General features: G+C 43.0%; 1 protein-coding gene across 2 annotated transcripts in view; it reads left to right on the top strand.

Annotated features, from left to right (window-relative positions):
- Positions 1-23,782, top strand: part of MDGA2 (MAM domain containing glycosylphosphatidylinositol anchor 2) — a 388,607-nt gene that overhangs the window by 169,119 nt on the left and 195,706 nt on the right. For both annotated transcript variants that reach the window (XR_012673750.1, XM_075150684.1), the window contains exon 3: positions 329-503. Coding sequence is in view for 1 of the 2 variants with exons in the window: in XM_075150684.1 (XP_075006785.1) it covers positions 329-503 (175 nt within the window). In the remaining variant the exon portion in view is untranslated. The remainder of the gene's footprint in view (positions 1-328; positions 504-23,782) is intronic.

Genomic DNA, 23,782 nt, shown 5'->3' with positions numbered 1-23,782 from the left:
TGCAGCTGTTCCAGCTGCGTGTCACTGATGGTGGCTTGAGTTGTTCTCCATATCTCTGCTAGAGGCATTTATTTTTTATGGGGCGTTTCCATCAAAAGTAATTAACTATTTCTAACACATGATGGTAAATGCAAAATTACTATTCAGGGGCTCTTGGATGACGTGTTTGATTGTAAGCACGAGCTATTCAGTGTTCTGGAGAAGTTCCCCGAGTCCTCCAACATAAAATCCTGGCCGTAGCACACGTGGTTCTTGGTTCAGTGAAGAGATCTATCCTCTGCTGACTTTTACAGACTTAAAGTAACAATCTTTTTTGGTGCTTGCTCAGATCAGGTGGACCAAAACAGCAGGAAGTGCCTCTGACAGATTTCAAGACTCGAGTGTCTTCAATGAAACCTTGAGGATATCCAACATCCAGCGACACCAAGGAGGACGCTACTACTGCAAGGCTGAGAACGGCTTGGGTTCGCCAGCCATAAAGTCCATAAGAGTGGACGTGTACTGTAAGTAAATCGCTTGGGAAGTTCTTACTATGCTTTTTATTAACTTCTTATAATATCTGGTGTTAGAAAGAAGTAACCAGCTCTTTGTGAAGTTCAGTTTTAAAACAGTACTTTAGGGCAGATTCTGCAACTTTTGGGAGTATTTATGGTCAGAAGACTTGTGCTGCTCCCAGTAAAGTCAGGTAGGGCTGCTGGCATATGGAAATGTCTTTAAACAAAATCACAATACTTCGTTAAGAAAGATGAAGCTAGGTACAACTCAGCCTGCTTAGATGTCAGAGGAAGATTTGTCTGCAGCTTGCATAGGGTGAAGATTCTAGTACGTAGCACAGCCCTTAATCTCTTGTACTTTTGGCTGCCCTTACCCTCAAAACTGATATGGGAGCAAGTACAGATATTTTTTGCTATTTTGCTTTAATTGCTACTGAAAAATGTTGCTTTCTTTTTTTTTAAATGGCAATCTCTTCATGTTCCCGTGATACGCAGTTTTAAAAGCTGCACTTGAAACGTTGGGCAGTGAAAAATATGAAATATTGGGATTGCAATGCAATTGGTCACAAGAGCTGACAGAAAAAGAGGAAACAATTGAAAATGTCATATTGCAATAAATGCACAAAATGGAATTTAAAAAAAAAAAAATATCCCAGTCTGACTCGTACAGACTCCAGTGCCAGTGAGTGGGCTAGTCAGACAAAGCACGGCTCTCGCTTGTGATCAGGTAGTTTATTGCTGTAGGTTTAATGGTAAACTTTGCATCTGACTCTGTAAATTACGTGACTGGACTCAGCTGTTGGAAATGGAGAAGACCTGAATGCCTCAAACAACTGTGGTTTTGTGTACACTTCAAATTAAGAAAAAACATTCAAAGTCTGTTTGAAATGCTCCAAAGATGGAAAGTCTTTGCAATATACATTTGGAGACTCTTCTAATGCAAGTTATGTAGTTAAACAATTAGCTAGAGCTCAAAGTTAGCCCTTTAGTCTCCTGAGTCCTTCAGAAAGAAACCTGACTCTCTTATGACTATGCAAGTATTGGGCTTCTGTTTCCCAAAAAGTAGAATCATAGAATCGTTAGGGTTGGAAAAAACCTTTGAGATCATCAAGTCCAACTGTTAACCTAGCACTGCCAAGTCCACCACTAAACCATGTCCCTAAACACCACGTCTACACATCTCTTAAATACCTCCAGGAATGGTGACTTCACTACTTCCCTGGGCAGCCTGTTCCAGTGCTTGTTAACCATTTCAGTGAAGACATTTTTCCTAATGTCCAATCTAAACCTCCCCTGGCGCAACTTGAGGCCGTGCACTTAGCTTCATGATGTGCTTAATGAGCTATAACATAACAATGCCAAATTTGTAAATCCTTTATGAACAATAACTGAATTAGGAATTAATTGCTCATTAACATATTGAAGTCCACTAAATGAACAGGCAACCTTAATGACTGCATATAAGCACACCACACAAACATCCAGTGTTTGGAATGGGGCTGGCCCGAGGTTTGCAGCAAGGGGCAAGCAGGGTGCCTGGTGCAGGTCGAGGTCCCAGCACTCCGGTCGTGCCGGGGCTCGGGCTGTCCCGGTGAGCCCCAGAGCCCTCCACGCACAGACGGCTGCTGAAAGCATTTCACAGGTCAGCCCTGTGTAGCTGTTCAATAAAAACCCCAAGAGCAAACATTTAAGTCTCTTCTTCTGGATCCCGTTAAAGCACTCCTCTCTTACCCCAGCATCCATGTGTTAGATTTTCCTTAATTCTTAATTTTAGGCGTGGCTGTGAAACTGATGGTGGCAGGAAAAACTGGGACGCTAAATGGTCTAAGCAGGAAGGGTTGAGAAAGATTGTTTTGAAATTTTGATTTTTCTTGTATTTCACTGGAATATGTCTTTTTGCTTATATCATATTTTGTTTAGCTATTAATATGCATTCTTGGATTTGCTGCCTGCGATTTATTACGGGTTTAATTTTGGTTTTTACATCATATGCTGCTTCTTAATATATCTCAAATACAGATGATGTCTTTCTGGAACATGACAAACTTCAGGTTCCAGCTGTGATTAAATCCTAAGTGATTTCCCATCATATTCAGGCTGATATTTCACTGGTTATTTTCCATCTGTTACTGATCAAATATTTGCAGGCAGACAGTACTTCTGTGGTAAGCTTAAGGTGCCAGCAAAGATTGGATCTAGCTGTGAAAAAGATAGGAGAAAAAACCTTGTACCCCACAGAAAAGCTCATAAGAAATCAAAGTATTGGAAATTGAAATGTTCCTGTCGAAATTTCCAGATAGTTTAAAATAATTTTGTCTTTTTTTAGTTGAAATTTTCTGGTTTGATTTTTCTGTTTGTTGAATATTTGCTTTATAGATCGTATGTTGTGTCTGCCATGTCAAGAACTCTGGGCAGTACTGAGCAGGAATATTGGGGGTGGGTGTGTTTTGTTGAATATTCGCCCACGAGATGCTTTTGCTCAGAGATCCCAAAACAAACCATAAGGATCACAAGTACTCAGCCAACATTTTCTATCAAAATGTGTTTTGGGTTTTTTTTTAGTGAACACATATTTAGTAAAATCACATAAAGAGAGGCAGTTTTCGTACAGATTTAGGTAACTGTCAAAAACAAACCTGTGGTAACTGGATGATGCTCCCTTTCGAAAGCCAAACTTTATCATTAGAGCAAGAAAAAAATGTTTTTAATTTTTTGATGAATCCCTCAAATATGTTGAAGGAAACAAGTAAAATGTTTATTTCTTAAAAATTCTGTGGGTGAAAAATCACTTTGGAAGCATCTTGGCTTGTAAAGCTAAAGAGAGAAAACAATATTAAAGTTTTGTTCCACGTTAGTTTTGGATGATGAGCACTTCCGAAGGGCTAATTTAAGTCTCCAGCCTCTAATTTCAAATTTGAAAAGGCACTATATCTGTATAGCTTGAAAATGAATTGTTGAAAAAAATCCACAGAAAATCTTTGTTTCCTCATTCATCTCCATTATTGACTTGCTGGCTGGTTGGGAAATGTTAATATCAACACTTGGATGGGAAATCTCACTCTCCAGTAATTTCCTGTTTTTCATTTTCCAGTTAGCTCTGGCATTCAGCAACACTTGGAGCCACATTTGCTGCTATTGCAATAATTAATTATACAGATATAAGTGGTGACAGAGCCTGAGTAGTGGTCTGTGTGAGGGGAGAGGAGCGATAACGTTATTTTTACGGACTTTCTGCAGTCTTGAAAATGCTTTTAGGTTTGTTTTTGCAGGAAGGCTCCATCAGAAGTTGCCAGATGCTTTGCATGGATCTGTACATGTCCGTTAAAGAAGTCTCAAAATATCGTTATCAATTTCCCATGATCTCAGGTGACTCCAGCCAAATCTTCTGACCGCTTGGTCCTAGGTGTTCAAGAGGTACTTGATGCGTCTTCTGTAAGGAAGACCTAAAGCTCATGGGTTGGCTGGGTTGAACGTCTGGTGTGTGGTGTGATGCTGGCTGCAGAAACCTGCCTGCGGTGCCTGGCTGGTGCCTGGCCGGATCGGTGTGTTTTGGGTCTTTCCCATGATGTGGTTGGGAAATGAAAGAGTGAACTGCACTCCTGTGAAAAATCTCCAACCCCGTCTCCCACCCAGCGCTCGTTTCTGTTTGGGACCATCTGCAAAGGGTGGATGCTGGGTCTCAGTTCACACATTGCAGAGCAGGATCCAGATGGGAGCTTCGTTCAGTATTTGGAAGTAAATGATAGCATAGACAGATGCATCTTATTCCTTCATCTCTGCAAGTTCAATATAGGCCTAAAGGTTACTTGGTATTATTTCCGTGTACCCTGTAATTCTGATTAACCACTTTCTAAAAACTATCTGGCTGTTAGTCTGAATTTCCTGCTGCTTGAGGGCATAGTGTTTTTTTCTGCTCCAAGAAGTTAAACAAAACTCCAAACATTTTATAACTACGTTGATGGGTAAGGATCACAGCTAAGAAGTTAAACTAAAGGCATGCAATCACTTTGAAAATAGCAAGGGGGGTAAATCCTCTGCTGGACTGAGGGGAAAAAAGCGCTTTATGAAGAATGAGTAATTCACGTTGTTTACAGTCAGGCATGTAACTGTGTGTCTAGTGGGCTGGTTTTACTTGGTTGACATCAGACGTGCCTGCTAGATGACTAAATCTCCGAGAGCTCAAGGAAAGTCCTTCAGGTGCAGCATTCCCATCGAGCTGCATTTAGTTGTGATACTGTTTTTAGTGATGCACCAAGGAGGAGAGGGAATTTTGCTGACACTTCTGCAGGTGATGGTATGGTACCATACCTATTTTATTTAAAGCTATCATGGATAATGCTAAACTAGGACTCCTCTCCCTTCTATCTACAGCTGCTCTTGGAATGGGAGAAGAGTCCATGCCTGTTCCTGGGCAGGTACAAAACCTCCTTCCAACACTTTGAAAATCACCTTCTTGGTTTTCTTTGCTAGTTTATTTTAGGTCTCCTTTTTGCTTTCTCGCAAGTAGACTGGTAACAATCTCTTCTTTAGAAGACAACTGTCTGTCCTTACTTCACCTGTCGAAAAAAATAGTTTTTTGCTCTCCCAGCTTTGGCTGAAGATCCTCGTCTCTCACATCAGATTGCATTTGGTCCCCTTGGCAGCCTATTCTCGGGAGGGAGGTTTCCATTCTCGCTCAGCCACCAGGAGAAGCAACTGCCTCGTATATCCAAGCTGTATTCATCCTAGACTTGAACTCTTTTTCTTCTTTCTCTGGAAGTATCTCTTTAAAGTACATCTCATCTCTTTGAAGAAAAAGCTTTTGTACTTGACTCCTAGCAAAATTTTTGCTTGACTTATGGAGGATGCTTTCTCCTTTTATAAGGAAGGAAACATATGGTATAAATTAAGTATTTTTATTTAAAGAAGCAGAGCTCCTTTAAAAAAGGAAAAGAGAGCTTTTCTGCTTGTTCCTAAAGGGCAATTTACCAGATTTTTAACAAAAAAGTACTAATTGCTTCATTGAAAATGTATTTTGTATTCCTCTTGCTTCACAGATACTTCCGGACATAAGGGCAGGCTATACAGCTTGAGTAAAAGAAGGTGGAGTGAATGGTCAGGTTTATGTTAAAAGATTTCTGAAATTAATTTGGAAGTCAGGATGAAAAATGTTTATCAAACAGATTTAGTGCACAGACATGTTAAGATTTTATTGCGTAGTATACAAGAGACATGCGTTGTGCAGAAAACACTGCTTGTTGAGAAAATCTGTAATTCCAGGATTAAGAGGTTGATCTGGGGGTTTAGGGGAAACAAGCGTTTCTTTTGCTCAGAGATTCACTTAAATCTTTGTTTGCAGCTCTATTTCCAGAAACCATCCCTTTACATAAGCTTGGTTAGATCCACCATAGGCTATTCTGTTCGCATGAAACATACTAAGTTAAGTCCATCCACCATGACCTGCTTCTGTGTGCACTGGATTTTGGCTGCTTTTGCATTGCAATAGCGTTACGGCAAGGGGGAGGCCAGGGCAGCCTGAGGCAGTTTATTCGCAGCACACAGTTTATCCTGTGGTGGGAATATGCCCTGCACCAGCTCTAATCCTCTGTGTAACGCCAATGCAGTTATAGGAGGGGGGAGGCTCCTGCAGGCCCCTAGCTATTGCTTCTAAATACCTGTTGATGTGGATATATATTATATATAATATTTGTGGGGGTCGTAGTTGTCGTGGGTCTCTGCTTACCACCTGTGAGGTTTCCCTAACTCTTTCACTTCTAGGTTCCAATCTCTCATTTCATTTTTTAATTAGTTACTTGTATGGTTTCTGCTTCTCTGATGGGTCTCACGGCGTGTGGCTGCAGCAATTGCTTTTGCTGTCCATCGTCTCTATTGCCCCAAGGAAGTTTGTGGTGTTGACAACTCCGGCATCTGCCCTGGGCTAGCTGTGAACATCATCAGGAAGCTTCAGGACCAGAGTTAGTGAGGCTTGTGAGTGCTCAGGATCATATCCTAATATTGTGATGTGTCCTGGTTTCGGCTGGGGTAGAGTTAATTTTCTTCCTAGTAGCTGGTATAGTGCTGTGTTTTGGATTTAGGATGAGAAGAATGTTGATGACACACTGATGGTTTAGTTGTTGCTAAGCAGTGCTTACATGGTCAAGGACTTTTCAGCTTCCCATGCTCTGCCAGGTGCACAAGCAGCTGGGAGGGAGCACAGCCAGGACAGCTGACCCAACAGGCCAATGGGGTATTCCATACCCTGTGACGTCATGCTCAGCATATAAGGCTGGGGGAAGAAGAGGGAAGAGATCAAAGCAAGATCTAGCTTTGGTCTCAGTTACAAGCCCAGTCTTGATGCCTTTAATAATATTCTGAAGAGTACCCTTTTCATAGGTGCTGTGCATTAAAGAGCTCATCAATTCCTGTCTCAAACCGGAGACTTTGTTTGACAAAACACCTCCTGTGGCTGTACCTGTCCTCAGGCTCTTTGGTGCAACTCAGCCCTGGAGTCAGCAGGGATGGGACCTCCCAGCTTCAACAATCGCGATGTGGGATTGACTGAAACGTGTTCAGTGTTGACAGATTATTTTAGCAAACAAGGAGCATCACGGCTTTCCTGGCTTGGGATGACACAAAATGCTGCTGATAATACGTGTCAAATGACAAAAATACCAAACTGCTGATCTACTTCAGCATTCAAGTGTGTCTCCTAGTAGCATGTGCAATCACGAGTCTGCTAGAGAAATGTTACTCGGAGGGTACGCAGGGTCTGTAATTCAGAGATCATGATGCTAATTTCCCTTATCAATCTGGAAAAGGATGTTGCAGGGAAAAGGATGTTGCAGGGAAATGCTGAGTGTTATGCAGAGGGATTTAGTTGCATCGCTCTCCACCTCTGTCGTTAGTGTTAATGGCAGTCATACTGCTCCGTCCCCACGCTCGGCAGTCCATATTCACCCCTAATTTTCTGCCCGCTGCACAAATCCTATTCTTAGAAATGCAGAATCAAATGCAATGCCAATAATTATTTAACTCCCAATAATTGCTCCGTTGGCCACTGCAGAAGTACTCTGCATCGTGCTCCAACCTCTGCTGTGGTGCAGTGCCGTAGGGCTTGGATGTGTCTGTCAGAAAGCCACAGCTTTGCTTTATCTCTTCATAGATGGCATATACACACATGCGCACACAACTAGTATGATGTGCTTATTTACGTAGAGCAAAATAGATGTGATAATGCAGATACAATACTGGGAATGGGGAAGTGAATTAGCTGAAACTGCCAGCTGCACCTCACGTTGCTCCATGTCCTTCCCAGCCTTCCCCAGTTCACTGCAGTCGTAAGAAGCTGAATTTAAACTTGCTGGGATGAGGAGGAGGTGATGCTTTCTCCCGGAGTGCTATTTTTGTCTGGATGAGATAATTGTGTGCTCTTCTTGAATGATAACAAGGCTGCCCTCCGATTCCTTCTCCCTACACTGCTAGCATGTGGCCAAGACTACCTGACACTGGGAAGGAAAGAGAGTGGGGAATTTCATATGGAAAAATATTAAAAAATGAGCTCTTTACACTAATTCTGCTGATGCAATTAATGCATAAGTTCACAAGGAGGATTTATAGGAATGGGCTGTTTTATGTGTATAACATTGGTGGTAAAAGCAAGTATTGAAGGTGGTGCTTTCTGGTGAGTCTTAAAGTACCTCCTTAGATAGTTGCCATGTTTCAGTCTTTCAGCATCCCATGTTTTCCAGTTTCCATTGCACGAGAGTGTTAAATCCCTTTCAAAAATCCAGCTCACTCAGCTTTTTCCATCCTAAAGAACCTCGAGATTTTAGATTATAGGCATGGCAGCATCCATTCTTTAGAGTTGCATGTTATCGCTGCTAGAATGCTTTTTAGGAGGGTAGTGATGCATGTGTGTGAGCTGAACCTTTGTCCTCACCACTATAGTATTCCTTTTTTTTTTTCTGAATAACACAAGTATAGCTGTTGGACTATTAATATTAATATGACTATAATGCCTGAGTAGCAGCTCAATCCTTTTTTAATCTGAGGTCCACACAGCGAGAATCAGGTGTGAATTTGATACTTTGGCACCTTCTGAGTGTGCTCAGAGTGCTGCTTGGGTGCCGAACTACTGGGCTCTGGGCTTTCCATGATGGGAACAGGGCTGGTGCGAGGAGCTGGTTGCAGATGTGCGTAGCACACGTTTAGCTCCCGTCGAGCTTTGCAGTGGGGATATCTCCGCTTGGGCTTGTGTGGCACCTTAATCCTACATGTTCATGGCATATATTTTCTGCACGCTTCTCTGCAGATGTTTATATTGGTCTCCTGGCCACAGCAATTAAGATATAATTCAGCTGCTTCATTATTTTGTGTGCTGCCTCTTTGACTTGTGTTTGCCTTGTACTGGCTGCAGTGAATCATGCGTTCTTATTGCAATGACATTTTTAATTTCCATCTCTGGTACCTACCAATATTCATTGATACGTTATTTGATCTTCTTTTTTGGCCTTTCATTTATTAGAAGTCCAGTGACATGCTTAAATCCTCATTCACATGGTTGGATGAAAGACCATAAACAATGAATTAAAAAAAAAAAAAAGAGGAAAATTAATATAAAGCAACAGCATAAGCATGGGCATATAAGGAAAGCAAATATATTCATCTTTCATCACTTTTTTTGCATGATACAATAAAAGAAGACACTTTGAAATGAGATATTATGCAGATGGGGAAAGCATTTAAAAGCTTTCTGTTACTGATAATTGTGATCTTTCAACATGAGAGAAATACAAATTTAATTTGTGGGTTTCTGATTATTCCCGCTCTCTGAGGTCAAATTTGTGCGTTACAACAATAAAGTCTCTGAAAAGGGTTGTTCTTGGTGTTTACTGGAAGAGGACCCTCTCTCCGCAGCACGCAGCCCGGCGGTGGGAGAGGTTAGGCTGGCCGGGTGGACGGCTGCGGGGAATGCTGTGGCTTGGGTCTGCACTGGATCGGCACAAGACTCGTCGCAGCTGGGGCATCCGACGATGTGAGTGTCTTCATCAGACCCCAGTTCATTTCCTACCTTACAGAAACAGAAAGATTTGGGTTCAATCACTAAGTGTATAGGTTTTGGAGGTGCAAATGTGTTTGGAAAGAGTGAGTTTTGCTGTGGGAAGAGGAGAGGAGTACAGGCAGCTGCTTTAGAGATGCCACGCTTGCATGCAGGAGGCTTTTCTGTGGGAGTATCGGAGGCTCTGCAGAAAGCTGGATGTTAGTGCGGAGCGGTTGGGACTAAGCCATTTTATCGTGGCTGACTGGATGGCTGGGGTTGATAGGTCTGTTGTCATTGTGTCCCTACGACTCGCCTGGAGCAATATCACTCCTGTCCTTCGGGAATGAGCAGACAGCCTTTGCTCCGTCACTGGGACACAGCCACAGCAGGGTTTTTGTGTGGGCAGCAGCCACGGTGAGCTAGAAGCAACGGCTGAAGCTATGGTCAGATGTACTAATGCCCAAACTCGCTACCTGCTATTTTCTGATCCATCTCTTTTTGTTTCCAGCACCACTTTGAAACTCTCTTCTGCTCAAACAGAGAAAAAGGTGTTGTGCGTAATGTCTGGGTCACTGAAACGGCAGCAGCCAGGGATGCTCACTGGCACTGTACATTCCTTGGGCAGGTTGGCCACCACACAGTGCAGCTGTACTGGGAGCGCAGTGAGAAAGTGATGGAGGGGGAAAACGACTGACACCCAGTGCTGTCGAAGGAGGTTTAAAACCATCCTCTCGGTGCGGTGCCAGGTGGTGGCTGAGGACTCAAGCCCTTATCTGAGAATTTTTGCAATGGCTGGAGCAACGTGTAAAACGTGTAAATATCTCAAGGAAACTCTGTCTTTCCTTAAAAGAAATGTAAAAGGGGTGACTTTCCTCTCCCTATCATCACTTTGGCCATTAGTTGTGCCTCCATTTTCCATTACCCTGGGAGAATCTGCTTATCCTTCGCTATCTTTCTGCTGAATCCTTTGGCTGGACAGTTGGATCACAGAGAATTATTCTGCCTAATTATCGCCTGAGGAGGTACAAGATCGCAGTGGAGGATGCGTTTGGGAAGCTGAGGGGCAGACGATGGTATCTCACAAATAGATCAGAGGCTGCTTAGCAGTATTTGGCTGAAATGAGTTTCCCACTATGCACGTGCACACCATCCATGAGGGTAAGGAAAAGTGCCCAGACAAGGGCGGGAGTGTTGCAGAATTTCAGAGGGCAATGAAAAGTCATGAGTTATCCTTTATTATCCAGAAAGAGGTTTGCCTCAGGCATACAAGCAGAAATGCCTTTTGTAAAGATTTGTCTTTGGTTTTTTTGGGTTTGGGTTTTTTTTTGTTTGTGGGGTTTTTTGTTTGGGTTTTTTTTTTTTTTTTCATTCGGTGCATGTCTATGTTTCAGGAAGTTTTCTGTAACTTTTCATCCTTTTTTTTTGATGGAAAATAATTTTTCTGAAGATTGAAGACTACTTTTCACTGCCCAAGACCTGGTTTATTCCTGCTTTTTACACAGTTGTTACACATTTGAGCATAGAGGCTTCTGCTTCCCTTGAGTGGGGAAGTGTCATGTTCTTTGGTAACGTGTTGGTGCTGATTTCAGTTGAGGTCTTGATCCCTGGTGTGGGGGAGCAGGGTGGGCTCGCTGCCGTGGGGTTCAGTTCTCGTGGGGTTGTTGTGAAACAAGGTCTTGCTCTATGTTTGCATGAAAGTCACCAGAGTTGAACCAAACCATTCTTAACAGAAGTGGAAATGTCAATGGTGTAAACGTATTTCATGAGGGTCTCTGACATCAAAGCTGCACTGTTTCCCTGTCGGTTTGATTTTTTTGTTCTTATTGTCTTGTGTCTTTAATTTGGAAATTGGGTATCAAATGCCTGGGAGTCCTGATCTAATGATTTGACTGAGTAAATGAGAAAGTTGATGCTGGGTGACTGACAGTGGATATTGGACTGGGACAATTTCAGACAACATTTTTGTTTTGCAGGCAACAGCAGAGCTGGTAAGACAGGCTTTGTGGAGGCGTTAATTACTGCGTTTGCAGTCTTTGCAAAGTCTTGTGCACGGGGTGCTGGTGGCGTCTCTGAGGCCATCCTTGGTGGTGGTGCTCGTCGTGGCAGCTTGGAAACTGTTGTAGGTAGTACTGGTAGAAATCACACTTGCGCCTCTGCTGCTTATCCTAGCAGTGAACAATGTTTTCCTGACCTAAGTGGTGAGGAGCTGAGAGCAAGTGTGTTTAGGAAGGTTAAGCAAAGCCTAGCACGGTGCACATGGACATTATTCACCACAGTGGTCCATGGCAACAGTATGGAAAAGTAAGGAAGGATGTAGCTGTGTGCTGTGGAACAAGTGAGGTAGCTGTACCATAAAATATTAATGCAAATGTGGAGCACTTACAGTAATTTCAATACCTTTTTACACCCCCAGCAGACACACCATTCAGACAGAATTAAATAGCTTTGCAGTGACTGTTAAATGTTATCAGTTCCTTACTAGCTTGTGTGCATTTTTATTTTCTACAATGAAAACCTTTGTACAAGCAAGAGAGAGGAAAAAAAAAGAAAAGCCTGATGTTGTTCGCACTGATGGAAGATTGTACTTAATGCTTGTAAAATGCCAACAAAATACTTGTATGTTCAGAATTCAGCCAGAATGATAAAATGCTTTGCGGGCTTCATGAGCTGCAAAATTCCTGGTTTGTGGTATGTTTTTGATCAGATTTTTCATGGTAAGCTTTCTGGTTTTAATTCAGCTCAGAAAGGTCTGCTGGAGCCGTGGGGCTGGGGAGGAGTTTCCTCTGCGCGGGAGGTGGTTGGGGTGGAGTGAGCAGCTGGGTTCTCCTCCAGTCAGGGAGACAAGGTCATTCCAGTCTGAACCCCAGGTGCCTCAACAGCGCAGCACGGAGCATCTCTGTAGGCTGCGAGGAAGGGGGACTGCTGGTTGGCTTTCTTTTTTATCTTCCCTCTTTTTATTTTTTTTTTTCATTTTTATGTTATTTTGTTTTATTTTATTTTATTTAACTTCCATAACTGCACGTCTGATTTTTCAGCTCTGTGTGGAAACCCCTGAACTCACCAGCCATACAGAAGAGTCTGAAACTGTACGTGTCCTTCTCCTAAACTACGTTTTAGCCCCTTGTTACTACTTTGATGCTGTGCCAGGCAGCTCTGCAGAATGGTCTGTTGACTTATTGATCACATCAAAAACTTTTATCTTTAAAACCTGTTGGAAACTCGAAATGGAAATGCCGGGAAATGACCCCGAGCTGTGGTCTGAGAGCTGGCTGCTGCCCCAGGCACCACATCCTATCCCTTCGGGGTGTGCTTGAGTTCAATCCCAAAGAGAAAGGGAGGATGCTGTTTTGCCCCATGTGGTTGCCTTCACCGTGGGCTTGTGCTGGATTAGGCTTGCTTTCTAAAAGTGTTCTGCTTTAGGGCGCTTGATGGAAAGTCATGTTAAGCGTACTGACATAAGACCTTGTTGTCCAAAATGAGGGCATCGTTTAGACAGTGTGTGCAGGTCTGTATCTGCATTTTTATAACCCAAACCATTTGCATACCTTCTGTTCCCTGGTAGAAACACAATCGCAAATGCAAACCTCAAATGATGTAGGTTGGTATAGAGATTTCCCGTAGGATGTTAATCCGAATGCTGCCTTGGATGCTCCTGAGCAATGAAATTTATCGTGAACACCTAACGCTGACCCCGGGGAGATGGCACAGCGGGGTTGCATAAATGCCTGCGTGCTTAGCATGGGGCTGTTTGTATTTGATGTCTCCTTGCCCTGTTCAGCTATTTCTGATCCCGTTGGGAGTGGAATATGGTGTCTGTGCGCTGCTCTGCGGGGAAGACAAAGCTTATTAAGAGGGATGGAGATAAAATGGTTATGAAGGGGAGGAGCATCCTCAAAATTTCTAACGGGAAAGGGGATGAGTAATATAGCCCGGGAATAGAGGTGATACAATCCCTACTTAGCATAAGCCACTGAGTCTACACGTGTGATTTGCTGGCCTCGTAACATTTCCAGGATGGTTCTGTTTGCAGGAATTTATCATCGGTCTCATGCCTTCTGTCTTTGCTAATTTTATAAGTGCTAGGGAGTCGAATTAAGGGACAAGAGCTGAAAGTCAGAAGCACCAGTAACATGGCAATCAGCGCCTGTATCACATCTTAATAACAAGACCCAGAATTTCCTGGCTGTTAGTAACATAGAACAAGCAAGAGCAATTCTCACGCCTGCTGCATTTGACTGCAGTTGTGTGATGAAATACCTGGCAGGTCACTGGGATAGAACCTATAGGAATTTCTAATGCATGCAGATTTTAGAAAAAGATTTCTCTGTTTTTCAAATTTCCTTTCCTTTTGTAGAAGTATCTGCATTGCCTACACTTACACCCCTGTGAAAGACTGCTCTTCCAGACGTCATGGGAAGACAGTGGATGATATGGGTTTTTCTGATTTCCAGTACTTTTATTGCCGGCCATGCTTGGGGTGAGGCTTGCATTTACCATCACCTGCAAATACAAGAGCCGGAAGAACGTGAAACCCCGGCAGATGCCGCGAGCGGTTCAGTAAAGACGAGCGAGGTGGTAGGGTTTGGCCGGTGAGTGAGACTTCGGGAAGGAAATCCGGAGAGCACGTTTGAGCAGGCTCTTGGAGCACAGCCTCCTGATTTCCTTGGGTTGTTACACCGAGATGTGTTTCAGGTGCTAATCGCAGCCTCATCAGGTAGGGACCACCGCAGGGTTTTTAGACGTCCCTCCGATGCCAACATGCCTGGCAGCTTTGTCCCAGCTCACCTTTTGCAGGCCAAGTGCTGGGTTTCATCGGAGCTGAATTTCCCACTTCTCTTGTTTAAATATAATTTTAAATGCAGCTGCTGTTTTAAGACTTGGCAACCTGCTGATGGCCTGATCTGAAATGATGTTGGTTTGCCTAATAGCTTGGGATTTTTATGCAGTAGGTGTTGGGACTGCAGAGTCCCTAATAGCATATTTTAGAGTTCTGATGGATTTTTAAATAGCCTTCCAGCATTAAAGCAGGCTTTCCTGTAATCTGCATTTTCCAGTAAAATAGGAGCCTGGTTACCTACTGATGTACAGTTTTCCAGGAGATTTATTCGTGCTCCTTCCCTCCTTTTCACTCTCCCCTGTTTTTTGCCTTCATCACCCCATGGAGCTCCACGCACAAGGGAGGTAGTGTGACCTGCGGCGCTTCATTGATGCAAGGCCAGGGAAGAGGAGGAGCAGGAGAGGTGTAGGAGCATTACATCTGGAAACCTCAGTCCAGTTCCTTATAGAAAATGGAGACCACAAGCCCTCACATGCCCTCTTTCCCTGTGGATAGCCTGCACCAACAGTGACCCCTGTCAAAGTACACTTTGGAAAAAAAAAATCTTTATATAATCCTCTCCTGGAAATGAAGGAGAATCAGGCCAGCGAGCAACTGTGGGTATGCAAATGTCCCCATGTATTATATGTTTTGCTCCTTGCTGACAGGATTTGGGGGGGATTTTTTTCCTCCCCAGGTATTTTTTGGTTTACACATACAAATACCTGCTAGGTCACTGGGATAGAACATACAGGGATTTCTAACGCATGCAGATTTTCAGAAAAAATTTCCTATGTTGTTCGCATTTCCTTTCCTTTTGTAGAAATATCTGCATTGCCTACACTTAGTAAAACTGAAACTAAAAAGTTAAAGTAAGTTGTAACATACACCCTATGACACCCTGATACTGTGAGTTGGGAATTTGGAGCAACCCATAACTTCTAATGGGATGTAAGAGCATGTGTGGTGTCAAAATTTAATGTGTCCTGTTTTATCTTGCTCCAGTGTGCTGGAGGCACTGCTCATAAATTAACGAGTGATTAGTGAAAAACCGAAAAGTTGCACAACCAGCTGATGTCTCAAACGGCTTTTGTAGCTTCTTGTTAGATGGCCCCATTACACCAAGCTGAGAAGGACTGCGAGGGGGCAGCTTTGACCTCAGAAACAGGTTGGACAGATTTGAAAAGTGATCTGTGAAATGTGTTTTGGTAAGAAGGTGGCAGGGTCTACGTCCTTAGCTTCTGCAAAGAAAAATAGCCAGCAGGAGGGTCTGTGAGTTGCAGTGAACGTGCCGTAACCGTGCCGTGCAGCTTTGGAAAGCAGAAATACTGCACGTGGAGGGAGGTGAGGGGACATGGTTGTAAGGATTTGAAGTAGCCCCTCTGCTCTAGTGCTTTCTGGTCTGGGGAGTGCTGCAACATACCTCGGGGAAGATGTGAATCGATGGAAAAGGTCAGAGGAGTGACAGATGAGCAGGAAAGGTTTCTGATGCAGGAGTAAAATGATTCATGAGCATTGTTCACGGCGAAGAGGAGGAGGCCAAGGAAGGGTGCAGTTAATAAGAGCCTTCAGATGGGCAAAAGAAAAGAAGGAGAATTTTTTGCTGAAGATCCCCAAAGGGTAAGACAGACAGTAATTGGCTTAAATCGCAGTGAGATATCTAGGTTAGACAGCAAGAAAAGCTGTTTGATGATGGAGATGGGCAGATACTGAAAGAGGAGCTCCAGGGGATGGTGAGCATCTATTGCAGGGAGCTGTTTGGGGACAGGCTGGAGGAGCATCTCGCGGTGCTGGCAGTGGCAGAGGCAGTCCTGCCTCCGGGCACAGGAGAGGATGAGCCACAGCTTACAAGGGCTTTTCTGGCCCTTTTTTCCACGATTCTATTCCCAGCGTCAGTCCTGACCAGGGCTGTGATGTGGTTTCCTCACAAGACTGTCACAGGCTGAGGTGGCATTTCTGCAAGAAGGAAAAAAGCAGAAGATCCATTGGTATATACAGAGATTAGATAATTAAATAACTGAACTGGGGGGAAAAAAATAAAAACAAAAACAAAACAAGCCCACCCCAAGTCCCCAAACCCCCCAAAACATAAGCATGCATCATATTGGATTGTATTAAGTATTATGCTTTTTAAAAATACAGCTCGAGAGAGTTGCAGATAGACTGCTGGTGTTATTTTTTGTGTGTGTGTGAAATAATAATTAGTCTCTTTTCAAAGCAGAAAATGCAAAGCAGCTCAGAGGCCATTATTTATTTTATCTTTGCATAAATTCGTCAATGCTGAGAGGAATCTGTACATGTTATTTAAGCTTTGAACTTGAATTCCCATGTACTTACAGTGCTCATTTGCTGATTATATTCCTGCTGGATCCAGGAGATCTACTGAAATAAATTAAAACAGAGTTGGGCCCACGTGTTTATGAATCGGTGCAGCCCAACACCAGTGCAGTCTGCAAGACTGTGAATGGCATGGGCTGATTTTAAATTAAACAGATGAACATGGAATGTGTTAAAATATCCCAACAGAGGGCTTATTTGCCAGCTGTTTGATTGTTTTCCTCTGGCATTATCTGCAAAGCAATTACGCATGAATAAAAACTTCTCGAGACGCTTTCAAGGAAATATTGACCGCTAACATTTTAATTAAGGCACATTGAAGTAGAAACATTTGAATCAACAATACGGACAATAGCAAAGCAGGTTGGGTTTCAAAAAAGGAGGCTTGTTTACCATCCTCCTAATAACACATCCAGTCTGTACCCTTGACTGAAGTGTCAATTTAAACTAGCTATATGCATTCATTTTCCCCTCCTTTGTCTTAAAAATAATAATAAAAAATTGAAGGACAGGCAATTTTAAAATAAGCTTAGCCCATCATTTACATCCATGAACAACACGTGTCTGTGCATTGAACTGTAGTGCCCACGGAGCGGTATGGGGTGGCCCTCCATCTCTTTACTGGTGACAAGGTCATTCTGCAGGGCTGGAGGGTCACTGATGCTACTTTACACCACAGCATTTCTCCATCATTGCTGCTAAGATGAGAAGAGGTAAATGTGTTCTGCAAGCTGTCGGAGAGGGAAGAATAGAGTGAGCAGTTGTCTTTGGAGCTCGTTCTGGGTGCCACTTTATGCAGGGTTGTGTCTTTGCTTCAGTTTAGCCACAGCCCAGTAAAGCTGACATGGTGGTGTTTAGGTCTGGTGCTGGAGAGTTAATGGGAAAATTAATCCTTTCCTATGCAAGGAGAGGAATGGTTTGACTGATCAGGATTAACCCTATTATCTACCATCCCCCTGAAAACCAAATGCTGGCTGCGCTCCTGTGGCACTGACCTTGCACCTGGGGAAGTTCATTGCCACTAAATTTTACATGGGTTCCCTGCACAGTAGTTTACCTCCAAAAAAGAAATACACAGTTTCCAGGAAGTCTTCAGGAAATTTTCTGCCCAAATGTTTTGGGTTTTTTCCTAAGTTGTATTCAGATACTGTGATGAGGGGAAAGAGAAAAAGCCTGCGTGCCTTCAGTCCTCCGTCTGACTTGAGCCGAGCCTTGTGCTCCACGCGTGCAGTTCGTTTTGTACACCAGTGCTTATCTGCAGGTTCTTGTCTACCGCAGACACCATGTCTGGGGGCCCCAGTTTCTAGTAAATCCTTGTCCTCCCCTCCTGCAGGCACCTCCTCCCTTTCTGAAAGGAGCCTCCCTCGTTTCAGCACTTTATCCAGTGATTTATTGACATAAACTGGGTGAACAGACTCGGCATAGGGACAGGGACACAGATCTTCCCCTTCCAAAAGAGCTGGCTAAACGCTGAGCTACAGACTCATGCCCTTGCTCGCCATCTCTCTGTGGATCAATTGATATTATATTATTTTCTGGCGGATGAAATCATTTTGGGAGAGTGCTGCTTCCTAGAACCACCTTTGGGCAGGCTTCTGGGACGGGGAGCTGTAGATCTAAAACAGGAGAGTCGTGGCTCGCTACCCCACTTTTTGAGTAATTATTTTAAGCAATGGGTGTTAAATAACTGGTTGATTGCCTTTGGTGCTGTGTCCTGTTGGGGTTTCCAGGAGATGGGCACTGGCAGCAGTGGTATTAGGAGATGCAGCCTGGAAGGGCTCCCCAAACGACATCTGCTCCTGCCGAGCCCTCTGTTGAGTTTCCTCATGGCCTTTAGACACTTAGTACAGAGGCCAGACATTTGAGGCTGGGTTTTCGACTCCACAAGCCAGGAGGATATAAGTGAAGCAAGTCTTGGGTCAAGTATTTAGGTCTTCTTAATTAAATGGAACAAGATGCTCTTCTAAGGCACGGTAGCATTTAACTTCTCAGGTCACAGAAGAACTTTTGGAATTTACCCACGATAAACATGGATATTTATAAAAGAAATCCTAAAGAGGGACCGCAGGTCACACGTACAGTGTTTCTCTTTCATCAACAGGATCATGATAGCAAACCGTTTTTTTTGGGAGTGCTACCACACCTGATCCGTTTGTACATGGTGGGATACGCGTGCCCACATGCAGATGTCCTTGCCTGAACTAGTTATTTAAATTCCTTTTTTTCCTTTTTTTTTTTCTTTTTTTTAGCACTAGGTAGAAAGGAATGGGCACTTCGAGAGTGCGAGTAATTCATCCTGATGCAGACAGTATCGAGTTCAGATGAGTCTCACTCACCTGCCTTTTCCTGCTCTTGAGCCCTAACCTGTACTTCCCTGCAAGCAATGTCAGCATCACCTACAAAAAACTCAGTACAACATCTCTTACAGTGGCAGTGGCAGTTTAGCGTATAGTGGGTGGCATTTTCCTGCTTTTTTAATAAGTCTGCAGTAACCCTGAAACTAAACAATTAGACACCTGGGTGTAAGAGAAGGAGTAATTCCCGGTGCTTATACTTTTGTGAAGTATTTAGAAGCAAACCAGCTGTTTATAGGCAGTCTGCACAACGCCTGCTGCTTTGCATGGCTCATGCACTCCAACCGTTGGAGTCAAGCAAGCATCGCTTCAGTTTAACTCTGCTGTGACATTGGAGAGATGGCAGCGCAGGGAGGTTACTGGGCATTAAGGAAAGGTGCAGTTCATCAACAGCATGTGGAGACCACCTTCACGTTGTGTAATTGTGTTAAGAAAATAGAGTTGCTGCTTCTCTGAGGGCGTGTGGCACTGGCACAGCACAGACTCCCACCAGCCTTCCTGGGCAGGAGCTCTGATGGATGGACGAGCCCCAGGGACGTATGCTTTATTGTAGGGTTTGTTTTCTAATTCTGCAAGTTTGGGGTTAGCTTTTTGGCGAGCAGTTCACCAGAATGCAAAAGGCTTAAAAAAGAGCAGGAGAATCGTGTAGCCCTGGTCTCTCATTGAAATTTATGCTGAAAATGTGAATGTGCTTTGGGAAACATTGAGTAGAAGGAGACAAATAACCACATGCAACGATCCCAAGGAAATCAATTACTGGAAAAAGGATGGGGTTTTTTTGTTCCTTTTTTGAAAGAAAAAAAAAAAAGACAATTCTGGGCCTGTGAGAATCCTGCCCCTTTAAATAAGGAGATCACAAACTGCGTCCTAAAGATGCTTCAGTGGGTACCATCTGAAATTAAACCTACATTCCCCCCATCCCTCTCTCCCGCAGTGCATGCCGTTATTCTCAGTATCTTCTTCCTTACTTGAGGAAATCCTCTAGTGTGTCAGTCATCGTGGGGATGGTGAGCTTTGATAACCCACTTGAGGCTGTTCTCGGTGTGGAGATCAGCAAGGGGCTTGGAGTCCGACCGAAAGCGTTCAGCCACGCCTAATTCTCATCTGTTTGTGATACGGGTGATTTGGTGATGACTTGATTTTTACGAGTACGGTCATTATTTTCTGGACTAGACCAGCATTGGATTTAGCTTTTTAAATGAGCCGTTATGCATTAGGTACAGGCAGTGTAAGTGGTAACAGAAGCTGAAAGTGATGATGTGCTTAGAGTTAATCAGTTAGCTAGGATCTTCTGGAACCAAGCTGTGACCTTCTTTATTGCTTTTTTTATGGGTTTTGTGGATGGGGAACACAGGCAAAACACATATGCCATCTTAAAAACATCTTTACTTCTTCGGAAGACTGGTCTAGAATACTAAGGATACTAGACTATTGATATTTTAAAGGAAACACTGGCTTTGTTTGCATGACCATTTGATCTCTGACTTTGCTAAAAAAAAATCAACAAAAACCAAACATCCCCCCCAAAACAAACAAACAAAAAGAAACATAGTATTTTATCAACATTTCTAATTTTGTTAAATGGCATACATGAACAATATTAGCCACGTGCTTGGACTATGATTTTATTTATTTCCATAACTTAATTATGGAGGAACTCAGTGAAAGCAAAGTCACCTTGAGGAAAGTCAATACTAGTCAAAAATACTCTGTTTTCACAGGGTTGCCTTTTTAATCTCTATAACTCAATGAAATCAGTATCTTGAAAGGAAACTTTGGAACAATTCAGCTGGCTGTGCATTTGAATTAACCTCTTATTTAAATGCATCAAGGGGGCATATGACTGTCAGTGCTGCTTCTTCAGCCTTTCTGCAAACTACTCTGTCCTCTCCTTCACCTCCCATTCTCAAAGTTTTCTTAGTGGCTACGCTTGCTCATGCTACTGCTTTCTCTCTCTCCTTTTACTTAGAAAATGCTGAACAAAAAATGAAATTCCATTAAAATAATGCAGTAAATTTGTGAAGGTTCTAATGCAGTTTGTTAGTGTTTGCTGGCCATTTTTAAGAGCATTCATTATTCTCAAATGATTTATTAAGCATTATTTAAGCATTTTTTTTAAATAAATGAGAAAAATATTAACTTATTGCATGATTAATTCCATGATAAGGGGATCCATTACTCAAAAGTGTATGTGGATCCAAGTGTATTTTTCTTTATTGAGGACCTCTGGTGTCTTAGAAACACTTGGACATGGTACTGAGCGACACGCTTCTAGTTTATGCGGCTTTGAGCAGGGGGGTGGATAAGGCGATCACCGGAGATCTCTTCCACCACGACTATTTGGTGATTCTGTGAAGTCTTGTAATTACTGAACTACTGCAAAATGTATATTGAACTTTCATATTATAAACCAGACTAAACTGTAGATTGGGGAAAAAAAAAAAAAAAGAACTGTCTTTGGAGATTTGAAATGATGCGACGTGATGTGAAGATTTTCTTGTTGCTGTTTTTGTTTATATACTGGATTGAAAAGCCTTCCCATGTCTTTATCTTCACGGATTACTCAGATCTCTCCAATTTCCTTGAATGGGAAGAAAGTGAAATGGCTGAGATACAGGGCAGATTAGAGGAACAATGAAATCCAAACTCAGCTCATAACCTATGAGTTCCCCAAAAAAATTGCTATTCACAATAGACCGAAGAAGTTTATATGTAACCTCCTCTGTTACACGCTCTGCGTATAGTAGCATCAGCTGGTCATGTATTAAATAGCTGATGGACTAGATTCCCTGATTTTTTGCACAACATCAAAGAGAATCAATCTTGCAACCTGAAAGGCTTGTGCACGCGTGATGTGCGCTGTTCAGCGTGAGAGACCTTCTCTCGGAGTCAGCCGTGGAAGTAAGAGGAATTGACATCATGACTTCCCATCTTCCCAGACGTGTAATCGTGTGGTGTGTCCATCGTCTGTGTCGGCTCTTAGTCTATGTAAGTGGAATGGGTGGAAAAAATAACTTTAAAATATACGTGTCCTTCCTATTTTGAACAGACAGATATTGAGTGTTCTGATGGAAATTTTTGTTGACTTTGATTCAGAAGTAAATGAATGGAAGTTGACAAACTCTACATATAAACCTCTTCCACATACCCTATCTTTCTGGGAGGCATGGTTACAAGCCAGCCTGTAAAGCGGGGGCTCCTTCCGGGCATGCACACTGCCAGGGGTTGTGTAAGCCTGGCCAAAGTCATGTGAAAAAAAACCTGATAAATATGCAGTTTGCTATTTTTTTTACCCAAATGAGGTGAAGAAGAGCGGGAAGCTTCACTCTGGGTCTGCATGGCCCAGCAGAGCTGGGAGTTGCTGCCGTCGCTGTATAACTGAACATCCCTGCTAGGGTGGTGGCACAGAGGACGCTAAAGTTGGGCAGCGCATGTTTTTCGAGGTAACCAGGCTAATTCTGCAGGTCTCAGTGCTAACAGGAGCTCAAACCATGTGATAATTGTCGGTTTGCTTGTTCAGAGGCAGGAGTCAAATTCTGTACGTCCTGCTCATCAATTGGACCCTTTGGTTGTGTTAATTATCTGGCGCAGCTCTCTGGGGTCACAGAGCTCCTGGCCTGAGCACAGTTGGACCCTGCTGCTTGAGCTGATCCTGCAAACTGGGGAGCCTCCAGCAATGTTGGGAGAGACTCCTGGAGCTGATAGGAGTGTGGATTAAAAGCTTTGATGCTGTAGGATTTAGAAGGCTCCTTCTTGGCTTCCTTTGCAGAAGTTTGGTACAGGACCTATATAGTGCAAAGATACCGGTATAGGTCTTTGGAGGCTCCCAGCTGCTCCAACCCCTGTTGGAGGGGTTGCTGTAGCTCTTTTGCTAACATTTCCCCCATTTCCAGAGGTACAGCTGTAACTGTCCTAGTCATTTGGGGAGCTATTAGGGTAAGGGTTGCTAAACTGAAATGAGAACAAAGTGGGCAACTTCTCGTGTCTTGGGACAGTTGTCAGGAATAAGGGGAGTCTTTCCCCGTAGTGAATGCTAATTAAGAGACTGCCAGAGCACTTGTGGGGAAATAAGTCATTCAGTTCTGAGTATATAAACTGATATCCAATGGTGGTGTTGGTAATAATAATATTTATAAGGAGAGCATGAATAAAAATCTTGCTTTTCTTCAACTTCAGTGAAGTAATTTGTCAAATTCAGTGTCACTCACTTTGGTTTCAAAACTCTTGCAAGGAAAAGCTCAATTTCATTTTCTGAATGATCTTTGGCTAATTAGCATTGATTTGGTAGCTACGTGTTAACACATCAGTGTAGATAGTGCTGCCAATGCCTGAGTTTAGACTTGCATTTTTTTTCATCTCTCTTTGACCTGAGGAGCTATAAATGCACTTTCAAAGGTTTGTCATTCTTGGGAAACTATTTAGCAAATATTGCTTGTTGTTACAACTGAGAAAGAATGGTTAAACCTCAAATTTACCAATCTACTTCCACTAAAGCAGTCAAATATCTCAGAATAAGGTCCTGGATGTATACTGATTGGAATATATGTTTTTCTCTCTTTCTTCATCCTCTGGTCTAATTTGCTTTACATGTGTCCGTTTCTGTGGGACATTAAGCATTTTGTGGCAGTTTCACAACAAGGAGCCAGCTAATGTAGTGTGCCTTTGAAATTCTAGAAGCATCAGGAGAAAATGCCAGAAAGTCTGTAGAGAGCAACTGAAGAGCTCAAAAGAGAATTTCTCTTTGACCAGCATTGGTAGGGCA

Source organism: Calonectris borealis, chromosome 5 (assembly GCF_964195595.1).
Source record: "Calonectris borealis chromosome 5, bCalBor7.hap1.2, whole genome shotgun sequence".
Lineage (NCBI taxonomy): Eukaryota > Metazoa > Chordata > Aves > Procellariiformes > Procellariidae > Calonectris > Calonectris borealis.
This window is presented reverse-complemented; position numbering and strand designations above follow the sequence as displayed.